The sequence below is a fragment of the Rana temporaria genome, chromosome 13 (genome assembly GCF_905171775.1).
Source record: "Rana temporaria chromosome 13, aRanTem1.1, whole genome shotgun sequence".
Taxonomy (NCBI): Eukaryota; Metazoa; Chordata; class Amphibia; order Anura; family Ranidae; genus Rana; species Rana temporaria.
Window position 1 is genome coordinate 4,300,723 of NC_053501.1, and position 12,745 is coordinate 4,313,467.

Genomic DNA, 12,745 nt, shown 5'->3' on the forward strand with positions numbered 1-12,745 from the left:
TGTGTTTTTTCACTGCTATCTCCTTCCCTCTAATTAGAGCCCCCACACATTATATTTTTTATTCTCACACCCTAGAGAATAAAATGGCGGTCGCAATACTTTTTGTCACACTATTTGCGCAGCGGTCTTACAAGCACACTTTTTTGGGGAAAAATACACTTTTTTTTAATTAAAAAAATAAGACAACAGTAAAGTTGGCCCAATTTTTTTTATATTGTGAAAGATAATGTTACGCCGAGTAAATTGATACCCAACATGTCACGCTTCAAAATTTGCGTCCGCTCGTGGAATGGCGACAAACTTTTACCCTTTAAAATCTCCATAGGCGACGTTCAAAAAATTCTACAGGTTGCATGTTTTGAGTTACAGAGGAGGTCTAGGGCTAGAATTATTGCTCTCGCTCTAACGATCGCGGCGATACCTCAAGTGTGGTTTGAATACCGTTTACATATGCGGGCGCTGCTCACGTATGCGTTCGCTTCTGCGTCCCGAGCTTGGCGGGACAGGGTGCGTTTTTTGGCTCCTAACTTTTTAGTTGGCTCCTAGATTCCAAGCAAATTTGTCAAACCCTACCATAACACAAGATGGAGGTGCTCTGTAGTCAGAGATAGGTGGGACCAACAACAACTTATAAGTGTAAAAAAAGCGCAGGAAGTTATCAGCAAAAGATTTCTGGTAGGATCATTAAGTATTTTTTGCACCCAATGAACAGATATAAGATAAACAAAATTAGTGATGGGGAAACACATGCATACTCGCTCCTGAGCCACCTCTGTTAAACAGAGGAACATTTAATTAAAAAAAAACTCAATTTTTTTATTTTATTTTTTACTTGACAGGTTGCTTTAAACTGACTTTATCTGCAGATCAAAGTTCATCCCTTTGATCTGCAGATGACGAATCAGAAAGGTACAAACAGAAACAATGTTAAACATTGCCCGGCTGATTTATTTTATTTTCTGACAGCTACAACTGGCGGACTTCTTTAAAACTTCCGCTATCAACGGGAGAACCCCACCGACAGCTGAATGAGTAATCGGTTAAGGACTTGCCGGCAAATGCTTTGTATCGGCACCAATACCGGTATCGGTGCAACCCTACTTGAAGGTAAAAAAAAAAAAGACTTCAGCCTTTAGAACCACTTTAACAGATAAAAAGGGAGAAAATAAAAGTACCTTTCAAAAAATGCCTCACATAGTGTGTACCAAGATAGGCAGACTTACCCTCTCTGTCTCTGCAGAAAGCTTTTTATTATCTTCCAGGAGAATTGTTCTTTCCCGTTCATACTTCTCTTTCACGGTTCCCACCGTCTCCTCCAACTCACTTTGTCTGCAGGAAACAAGAGTGTTCAGTTCACAATAATTGTGTACAATGCAGCGTGTATGTTTGTTAGTAATATATCAGAAATAAGGGCAGGCAGGGCCCCTGATGATGAATATATTAGAAAGAAGGGCAGGCACAGCCCCTGATGATGAATATATTAGAAAGAAGGGCAGGCACAGCCCCTGATGAATATATCAGAAATAAGTGCAGGCACAGCCCCTGATGATGAATATATTAGAAAGAAGGGCAGGCACAGCCCCTGATGACAACTATATAAGAAATAAGTGCAGGCACAGCCCCTGATGACAACTATATAAGAAATAAGTGCAGGCACAGCCCCTGATGACAACTATATAAGAAATAAGTGCAGGCACAGCCCCTGATGAATATATTAGAAATAAGTGCAGGCACAGCCCCTGATGACAACTATATAAGAAATAAGTGCAGGCAGGGCCCCTCATGATGAATATATCAGAAATAAGGGCAGACAGGGCACCTGATGATGGAGCTCTGCCACCTCCAGGCGTGGGCCCTGTGCTTTCCACTCACTAGTGTCACTTCTGCATTTAGAAGTGGAAGTGCTCCTGCCCGAGCCACTGCACTGAACCCTCTCTGGGCACAGCTGGTGCAATGTACAGAGGGGGTGCAAATGGCATCACTAATACTGGGCATCCAGCCATTACCACTGCTGCAATTGTTGGACCCTGCAGCATCTCTCACCACTGCCTATCACACAGAGCCAGGAAAGCGTCCGCTAGCCTCCTCCTCAACTCTGACAAGTCTTATGACAGATTATGAGGCGGAGCCTGAGAGAAAAAACATCTCCCGCCCTGTATTCAGCTGTACCGTGCTAGACGGGGAATAACAATCAAGTATGGGCATTTGGGGGGTGGAACCCTGCGCCGTGCACGCCACACGCAGAGCGCACTCCTGTGCACGCCACACGCAGAGCGCACTCCTGTGCACGCCACACGCAGAGCGCACTCCTGTGCACGCCACACGCAGAGCGCACTCCTGTGCACGCCACACGCAGCGTGCGCCACATGCAGTGAACTCTGCAGACTGTAGAAAACGCCTAGTATTTAATGCATTTTAAAAAACACTCCCACAATACATTTGCTGCGCCAATCTCCGCTCCCCATAGGAAGGTGGGGGCATGGTTGAATTCCTGCACCCATTCTCCGAGAAAAAAAGCCCCAAGGACAGGCAAGTATTACTAAACTTCTTTTGCACAGAGCCCTTTAATGTTTTGTGTTGCAACATAGTTGCTTTAAAGTACATCTTTACGCAAAGTTTGATAACAATCAGCAGGGATTATCAATCTGACTTGTGGTAATTTGTTTTGCATATTTGAGTCGAGACTCGAATTCCTGAGGTTTGTCCCCTCTGGGTAGGCGTGTGCTATTGTTACTTCTGAATCACAGCAAGCTACAATTGGATAATCACACAAAAATAAGAAACATGATCAACCCAAGTGAACCAAGATTCATAGGAACAGGTTACCTCGTATCTAATTCAGCAGCAATAGCATTAGATATTCAATACCAAAAATGTACTGATATAGAGAGGATTGACACCAAAGTGAGATAACTGCCTATTTTTTTATTTATTCTTAAACCACTTAAGACCCGGACCATTATGCAGCTTAAGGACCTTGCCCCTTTTTTGTGATTCGGCACTGCGTCGCTTTAACCGACAATTGCGCGGTCGTGCGACGTGAAAAAAAAAAAAAAAAACACAATATTTTTTACTTTTTGCTGTAATAAATATCCCCAAAAAAGATATAAAAAAAAGTTTTTTTCCTCAGTTTAGGCCGATACGTATTCTACATATTTTTGGTAAAGAAAAATAAAAATAAAAAAATCGCAATAAGCGTTTATCGATTGGTTTGCGCAAAATTTATAGTGTTTACAATATAGGGCAGTGATGGCGAACCTTGGCAGCCCAGATGTTTTGGAACTACATTTCCCAGGATGCTCATGCACTCAGTGTAGTGGAGCATCATGGGAAATGTAGTTCCAAAACATCTGGGGTGCCAAGGTTCTCCATCACTGATATAGGGGATAGTTTTATGGCCTTTTTATTAATAATTTTTTTTTTTACTACTAATGGCGGCGATCAGCGATTTTTTTTGTGACTGCGACATTATGGCGGACACTTCGGACAATTTTGACACATTTTTGGGACCATTGGCATTTTCACAGCGAAAAGTGCTATAAAAATGCACTGTGATTACTGTGAAAATGACAATTGCATCTTAGGAGTTAACCACTAGGGGGCGCTGTAGGGGGTTAAGTGTGACCTCATGTGTTTCTAACTGTAGGGGGGCGGGGCTGGACGTGCGACGTCAGTGATTATAGACTGATCATTTCTTTGTCAGTGGGGCAAACTTACAAAATCAGAAGGGGATCAAATACCAACATACAGTGAGGGGAAAAAGGTATGTACATGTATTGGTATATACTGATTGGGGGGCGTGGCCTGGTTGGAGTCCAGACTGAGGTTGCCACTCTAATTACCACCATAGGACCATAAGAATGAGTGGCACCAGGGATCACCTCCCTTTTCTCCCTTGAGCTACTGTAGGAGCCGGTGACTTGTCCTTAAGGTTCCCCTAACGAGAAAGATCCTTCAAGGACTGCGCAGGCGCAAACTTGCCGACAGAAATCTCCGAACCTCGCACGGCATCCAGGCTCATTCTTTACCATCCCCGTGGATTGGAGGATGTTAAAAAAAGAGCCAGGAGTCCGAGCGAGCCGTCCGAGCGAAGCAAGGACGTGAGGGCGACTGGCCACTTTCCTCAAAATCCACAACGCCCTGGATGCCGGCCGAGGTTCGGAGATTTCCGCCGGCAAGTTTGCGCCTGCGCAGTCCTTGAAGGATCTTTCTCGTTAGCTGGAACCATATCAGCAGATTAGATTGCGCCTGCACAGGAACTTTCACGTTAGCCGGAACCATATCGGTAGATCATCGGGACTCCCAGCAGCGAATGCAGAATATATATATACACACACCCCACATCAACTGAGTGGCAAAGCAAGGTACCATGGGTCACGGCACATATAGTGCCAGCAGGTAGCAAAGGCAGTTGCAGTGTAAGGAAAGTAAATGCATGATAAACTAATAACGCCGATGTGCAGCGCCAATCCCCACCTCTCCCGCTTGGCTTTTTCCAGTTTGTCCTTTAACATGAGGATCTCCTTCTGTAAGGCGAGCTGCTGGCTCTCCAAGTCATGAATCCCCTTCTTCACATTCTTTATTTCCAGGGAGTGAGTGGTCTCCCTTCGCAGCAACTCCTCTTCGTAATACAGGATCTTCTTCTCCATCTCCGCTTTTACCTTGGAGAGCTCCTGCTGTTGCTCAGAGGTGAATCCAAAGGCTCGACCACCCTTCAGCTGGAAAAAGAAAAATGCTAAGGTCAGTCTGCCCACAATTGTTTATTCAGTTTAAGGCTTAGAGGTGTTGTAAAGGTTCGTTTTTTATTTTCTAAATAGGTTCCCTTAACCACTTAAGGACCACTTCACGCCGATGCACGTCAGCAGAATGGCACGGCTGGGCACAATCACATACGTGGTTCCTTAAGCCCAGCCATGGGGTCGCGAGCGCGCTGCCGGCGGCATGCTCGCGACACGGTCCGAAGCTCCGTGACCGCGGGACCCGATCGCCGCCGGTGTCCCGCGATCGGTCACAGGAGCTGAAGAACGGGGAGAGGTGAGTGTAAACACACCTTCCCTGTTCTTCGTTGTGGCAGTGTCACTGATCGTCTTCTGTTCCCTGATATAGGGGACGATAAATGACGTCACACGTCCAGCCCCGCACCCTTACAGTTAGAAATGAGGTCACACTGAACCCCTACAGTGCCCCCTGTGGTTAACTCCTAAACTGCAATTGTCATTTTCACAGTAAACAATGCATGACTGCCTCAGCTCTCCGAGCTCGCACTTCTCATTGGCTGCCAATCACAGCCAGTGAGGAGAGAGACGGGGTTAGCCTGAGCCACGGCACTGTGTGATAATGGACATGGCACTTCAGGTATGTATAAAAAAAATGTTTTTTGCAGCATTTTAGATTTTTTTTATTTTCTTGGTGGAGCTCAGCTTTTATGTACTAATTTACGATATGCTACTCGTGGATTTATCCTTTTATTACTTGTAATTGCTTTTTTTGCTGGTGTTCTTAAACAAAAATGGATGACGACTCATAACAATATGCATTTATGCAAAAACGAGAGGGGGGAAAAATAACTTGTATTGTCTTTACCTTAAGCGCTTCCAGATCACCTTCCAGCTGTTTGGAAAAACTGTCGCTGTGTTCTCGTAATTTGCGCTCCTTGGAGGCCTCAGCTGTGGCGTCTTCCAGCAGAACTTCCACCTGACACCAAAAAGATGATCACAGAAAGTAAATAACATTTTACAGCTACAGGGCGGTGGCTGTGCATCACGATTATCTATACCGTATTTATCGTCGTATAACGCGCACTTTTTTCCCCTTAAAATCAGGGGAAAATCGTGGGTGCGCGTTATACGCCGATCCCCGCTGTCTCTGAGCGCCGCCGACAAAGACCAAACCGAGTGTACTGCGCACTCAGGCTCAGCTCCGCGAGAGAAGCCGAACACACCGAAACCGAGGTGCCAAACTCAAACACACAATGCTGTAACCCCCAGCAGACGGACGCGACGGAAACCGACAAGGCTGGATGGACCCTGCGCAAAGCCGCAGACGGACGCCGGACAAGGCCGCCGGGCAAGACAGCAGACGGACACCGACAAGGCTGAGCATCCAAAATGTAAGTTTTTTCCTTAACTTCCCTTCTAAGTTTGGGGTGCGCGTTATACGCCGGTGCGCGGTATACCCCGATAAATACGGTATATATATATATATATAAAAATACACATGATCCTGCACTTCCGCCTGCAGGTGGTACGTGCGGGACGCTTCTGCTGCGATTAAGCCGATCTGCGGGTGTCGGGCACTCGATACCTGCCGATCGTCGGGTAGAGGACTCGGAATGGAGCTCTGCCTATGTAGACAAGGCAGAGTTCTGTTCTAAAAAGGGGGGGGAGGTATGGGTTTTGTGTTCCTGCAAAGCAGTGAATAAAAGCCATCACTTCCCTTGGTAAAAGCAGCACATTGTGTACACACAAACACTGGTTAGGCACACAGTTAACCCTTTGATTGCTCCTGTTTAACCAGTTCAGCCCCGGACCATTTTGCAGCTAAAGGACCAAGCCCCTTTTTACAATTCGGCACTGTGTCGCTTTAACTGACAATTGCACGGTCATGAGACGTGGCTCCCCCCCACAAATAGAGCTTTCTTTTGGTGGTATTTGATCACCTCTGCGGTTTTTATTTTGTGGGCTATAAACAAAAATAGAGCGACAATTTTGGGGAAAAAAACGATATTTTGTACTTGTTGCTATAATAAATATCCCTAATGTTTTAGTTTAAAATAAAAATAAAAATCTCAGCTTATTAAATGTATTCTACATTTTTTTATTTAACCAAAAACTAAATAAATCGCAATAAGCGTATATCCAATGGTTTGCGCAAAAGTTATAGCGCCTACAAAATTGGGGTAGTTTATGGCATTTTTATTATCAATTTTTTTTACCTGAAGTAAAAAAATAGTATGCCAGTGGTTGCTGTAAAGGATTCGGTTAAAAAAAAAAAATCACAGAGTATTTAAGATCACCTCTTTTCTGGCCTTTTCCGACTTGCGCATTTCCTGACGCATAGAGTCCAGTTTTTGCATGACGACTTCCAGTTCTTCCTCTTTGTCGCGCAGCTGCCGGGACAGCTTTTGCTTCTGTGAGCGCAGGTCGGCCATCTTTTCATTGAGGTCCGAAAACTCTTGCAGGGCGAACTTTCTCTGTTGATGAGCGTCCTTGAGTTCCTTCGTTTGACTTCTCAGCCTCTCCTGAGCTTCAGAAAGTTGCTTTATTAAAAAAAAAAATACAAAATTTATAAGTAAAATACTTTAACTCAAGAGGCACAGTCCACATGTTGTAGCGGCTGGCGGGAGAAACGTCATCTATTGGGGGATCACAAATGTATCAGGGTATCAGTGCAGGTTTTCAATAGAGCGACAATTTTTACTCACCACCCATAGGAAAGTTATGTCTTAAAAAAGGAACTCCAACCATCAAAGTAATAATTTTCTTAAGTTGCCCCCCCCCCCCCCCTCGGGCAGCCACGGCGGAGGAAGGAGGGGGCCGAGGGCAGCCACGGCGGAGGAAGGAGGGGGCCGAGGGCAGCCACGGCGGAGGAAGGAGGGGGCCAAGGGCAGCCACGGCGGAGGAAGGAGGGGGCCAAGGGCAGCCACGGCGGAGGAAGGAGGGGGCCGAGGGCAGCCACGGCGGAGGAAGGAGGGGGCCAAGGGCAGCCACGGCGGAGGAAGGAGGGGGCCGAGGGCAGCCACGGCGGAGGAAGGAAGGGGCCGAGGGCAGCCACGGCGGAGGAAGGAAGGGGCCGAGGGCAGCCACGGCGGAGGAAGGAAGGGGCCGAGGGCAGCCACGGCGGAGGAAGGAAGGGGCCAAGGCAGCCACGGCGGAGGAAGGAGGGGGCCGAGGGCAGCCACGGCGGAGGAAGGAGGGGGCCGAGGGCAGCCACAGCGGAGGAAGGAAGGGGCCAAGGCAGCCACGGCGGAGGAAGGAGGGGGCCAAGGCAGCCACGGCGGAGGAAGGAGGGGGCCAAGGCAGCCACGGCGGAGGAAGGAGGGGGCCGCGGGCAGCCACGGCGGAGGAAGGAGGGGGCCGCGGGCAGCCACGGCGGAGGAAGGAGGGGGCCGCGGGCAGCCACGGCGGAGGAAGGAGGGGGCCGCGGGCAGCCACGGCGGAGGAAGGAGGGGGCCGCGGGCAGCCACGGCGGAGGAAGGAGGGGGCCGCGGGCAGCCACGGCGGAGGAAGGAGGGGGCCGCGGGCAGCCACGGCGGAGGAAGGAGGGGGCCGCGGGCAGCCACGGCGGAGGAAGGAGGGGGCCGCGGGCAGCCACGGCGGAGGAAGGAGGGGGCAGCGGGCAGCCACGGCGGAGGAAGGAGGGGGCCGCGGGCAGCCACGGCGGAGGAAGGAGGGGGCCGCGGGCAGCCACGGCGGAGGAAGGAGGGTGCCGCGGGCAGCCACGGCGGAGGAAGGAGGGTGCCGCGGGCAGCCACGGCGGAGGAAGGAGGGGGCCGCGGGCAGCCACGGCGGAGGAAGGAGGGGGCCGCGGGCAGCCACGGCGGAGGAAGCCGAGGCGGCACAGGAGGGGGGGGGGGAGGCAGTAGAGAAGTGTAGCTTCCACTCTTGGGGGGAACTACGCTTTAAATCTCTTCTTTTACAAGCGGCTTGTCTTTTTTTCCCCCACTGACAGGATATATATATATATATATATATATACATACACATACACACACACACACACACAGTCCAGTTTTGCAGGGAAGATTAGGGCAGTTTGGGATATAGTCATTAAAAGTTTATTCCAAATTCACTAATAGAAATAAACCACTTGGCTGATTTTCCAAATCGTCGGGTCCGCTTCGAATTTTCGGCGATGTGTCGTCCCGGATCTTGCCCCAGCAGATTTAAAACCATCTGCATAGGCTTCCAGGATATAATACCAACTTCTAAGAATTTTCTTAGCAGGATATTTCCTAACAGTTTTCACCTTCCCACTCTAGAATCCCGGAGACCTGGAGGACAGATGTCCCCCACATGGGAATCATGAAAGTCTTTAAACTTTTCCGACAAGCCTGCTTTCATTTCTAGCAAAATCAATGGGACAGACAACAAAACCATTCCCCATCTACGTGTATATATAGGGGGGACGTGATGCAAACATTCCACAATCACATATTAGGGGGATTAGGCTTTTTATTAGTCAGTCAGTATAGGACCTGAGGGATGAAACAGACTTGAGAAAATACAGTCCTGATAAATAAGGGGGGCGCTTAGTATACTTTTAAAAATGGGAATTGGACCGATTTCAGAATTTAAAAAGGTTCAGAAAACGATCATGAGTATCAGTGAGAAAGCCAGCTAAAGCAGCCAGTTTACCAAGTCCTGGATTTAGGGGGTCCCCACAGAATCCCCGAAAAAATAAGAATCGATACAATGATCAAAGATATATTCAGACTCATAAGCAATAGGACTATCCACATCTAAATCAAGAAATCCAGAGTGCAATGTTCGCAGATGACCTACCTTCTGCAGATCGTCCCTCTCTTGTCTCAATGTTCTCTGCTGCTTTTCAAGGCCTTTCAGTTTGTTCGAGGAATCCTCCAACTGCTGCCGTATTGCAACCGCATCCTCCAGCTGACGCTCTATCCGACCGGAATCTTTTAAGAGAAACCCATTTTTATCACTTTTTAACCATTTTCTTTTTATTATATAACAACCCTTGCTTAAAGCGGGGGTTCACCCTATATAAAAATTTTTTTTTTTTTTTTTCCTCTAGCATTAAATTCGGCATAGTAGCGCGAGCTACAGTATGCCTGTCTGTATTTTTTTATCCCGGTACTCGCTGTGCTATTGTACATTGAAGATTCCGGGGAATGGGCGTTCCTATGGAGAGAGAAGGTGATTGACGGCCGGCTCTGGCACGTCACGCTTCTCCGGAAATAGCCGAAATAGGACTTGGCTCTTCACGGCGCCTGCGCATAGTCTGTGCGCAGGCGCCGTACAGCGCCGTGAAGAGCCGAGACCTACTCCGGCTGTCTTCGGGGAGCGTGACGTGCCAGGGCCGGCCGTCAATCACCTTCCCTCTGGATAGGAACGCCCATTCCCCGCGGGGAGTCGGAATCTTATCTATACGATTGCACAGTGAGTACGGGGCTAAAAAAATAAATACAGGCATACTATAGCTCGCGCTACTATGCCTAATTTTATGCTAAAATGTTGTTATGGAGGGTGAACCACCGCTTTAATAAAAAGTTTAACACATAAAAGGATTCACAGAGCACTATGGATTTAAGAGACCTTCTCGTCCACTTCAATGCCTGACCTCACAAATGCACTTCTGGAAGAATGGTCAAACATTCCCATAGACACCCTCCTAAACCTTGTGGACGGCCTTTCCAGAAGAGTTGAAGCTGCAAAGGGCGGGGCCAACTCAATATTAAACCCTACGGACTAAGACTGGGATGCCATTAAAGTTCACACACACACACATTATATATTTTGTAAGGGGTTAGCTTGGTAGCGGGGTGTGTGACCCCCTGGATGGGATCACCACACACTGAATTTATACAGACAGGCAGTCGAAGACGGTTGAAAACAAAGATGTTGGTTTATTCTTCCATCTTGCTGGAAACAAGTGCAAGCATCCAAACAGCATAAACAAAATCAAACATAAAATAAACCTTGGCCACGTGGGGCGTCTACCTTCACCACACAGGAACCTATCTAGGGAGTCTGGCACAGCCTAGTGCTGGGCAGACACAGCTGGTCATACAGCAGAAAAACAATAGTCTTTTGATTTTTATCACACAGAAAAATCAATCACCTCCTCAGAAGACTTTCAGCTACTGCTCTCCTTACTCACAAAGCCTCAGGATGCAGCAATATGTGGTAATCCTCTGGATTACTTATAGAGGCCTTAATTGCCTCATTCTGAACAGCTGAAGTTTTCCAACACCCTAAACTTTTTCTGGCTACTTCTGCAGCCGACGCCTAATAACAATTGGTGTATTGTCTAAACAAGGCAGAAATGTATCTCGCGTCTGTGACAACACCCACAGATTTACCTGACTTCCTGTCTATATATATATACATATACACACACACACACACACACACATATATATATATACACACACACTTCGAAGACAGGATTGGATGGAGGCACAGGTCGGGGGAAGGGTACAGAAATATTTCTGCAGAACTGTAGGTCCCAATGAGCACAGTGGCCTCCATCATCCGTAAATGGAAGTTTGGAACCGCCAGGACTCTTCTTAGAGCGGGCCGCCCAGCCAAACTGCACGATCAGGGAGAAGGGTCTTAGTCGGGAAGGTGACCAAGAACCTGATGGCCACTCTGACAGAGCTCCAGCATTCCTCTGTGGAGAGAGGAGAACCTTCCAGAAGAACAACAATCTCTGGGTACAATGTACTCGTTACTAGTTCACATGAGGGGGCGGGATCTGGGGGTCCCCTTTGTTAAAGGGGGCTTCCAGATTCCAATAACCCCCCCCCCCCCCCGCCTGCAGACCCCCACAACCACCGGGCAAGGGCTGTGGGGATGAGGCCCTTGCCCCCAGTACGGTTCAGGGGGGGAGGGGGAGATGGGGGGCCGCTCTCTCACCCCCCCTCTTTTCCTGCGGCCTGCCAGGTTGTGTGCTCAGATAAGGGTCTGGTACCTAGTTTGGAGGGGGAAACCCACGCCATTTTTTTATATTGGTGCGGGGTTCCCTTTAAAATCCATACCAGACCTGAAGGGTCTGGCATGAGAGTGGGACCCCTACGCCATTTAAAAAAATAAAAATTGGCGCAGGGTTCCCGTTAATATCGGCCTAGTACGGAATTTGGGGGGACCCCCAGGCATTTTTTTTTTTCATTTTGGTTTGGGGTTCCCCTTAATATTCATACCAGACCCAAAGGGCCTGGTAATGGACTGGGACCCGACAATTCATTATAGCCGCAACACTTTTTCTCCTTTAGAAATGTCATTTTGTGCAGGGACTGAGGGACTGTTCTAAACACGGGAAACATGCGCTACTTCACAGGCATACTATTGACACCCCCCAGGTATGAAAGTTAAAGGAATATTTTACTTTTATTGTTCCACTTGATACATGTCCCCTGGGGCAGGACCGGGTCCCCAAACACTTTATGACAATAACTTGCATATTAACCTTTAAAATTAGCACTTTTGTATTCTCCCATAGACTTTTAAAGGGTGTTGCGGCATTCGAAATTGCAGCTCAGAATTGTTCGCTATTCAGTGAACAGGCGAACATCGGGCGCATCCCTAGTGCCCACTACTGTCCATAGGAATGTAGGGTAAATGACAAGCTGCAGGATGGAAGAACGGGGAAACTTCTCCAATTTAGATGGCATACCTGATATTTTATTCTTTAAGCGCTCCACTTCTTCGTTTAGTTTTCGGATTTCTTTGTCCCGGTTTAAGGTTCCTATTGCTCGAGAGGAGCCCTGGAGAGACTGGACTGTTTGCGTGGATTCTGGGGAAATCAGAAGGTGTGTTTGGACATTTCATTCAGGTTATTTTTTTTTTTTTACAATTCATTCACTATCAAAGAATGTGAACAGAGGAGCATCTTATGTTTTTTAATATGCAAGGTATCATGGACACATCAATGCGCACATCTGTGTGAAGGGTCGCCTCCGCGGTACTGCGCAGGTGTTTTGTGCAACTTTGTGCGGGCAAGTTCAATTCCACACAGAGGTTGATTTACTAAAGGCAAATAGACAGTGCACTTTTGCAAAGTG

At 47.9% G+C, this 12,745-nt stretch overlaps 1 protein-coding gene across 2 annotated transcripts in view; it reads right to left on the reverse strand.

Moving 5' to 3' along the window:
• Window positions 1-12,745, reverse strand: part of CDC42BPB (CDC42 binding protein kinase beta) — a 141,640-nt gene that overhangs the window by 48,566 nt on the left and 80,329 nt on the right. For both annotated transcript variants that reach the window (XM_040332970.1, XM_040332969.1), the window contains exons 11-16: window positions 12,358-12,477; window positions 9,504-9,637; window positions 7,016-7,258; window positions 5,584-5,694; window positions 4,477-4,718; window positions 1,224-1,329 (exon numbers count right to left, since the gene is read on the reverse strand). In XM_040332970.1, the coding sequence (XP_040188904.1) occupies window positions 1,224-1,329; window positions 4,477-4,718; window positions 5,584-5,694; window positions 7,016-7,258; window positions 9,504-9,637; window positions 12,358-12,477 (956 nt within the window). The remainder of the gene's footprint in view (window positions 1-1,223; window positions 1,330-4,476; window positions 4,719-5,583; window positions 5,695-7,015; window positions 7,259-9,503; window positions 9,638-12,357; window positions 12,478-12,745) is intronic.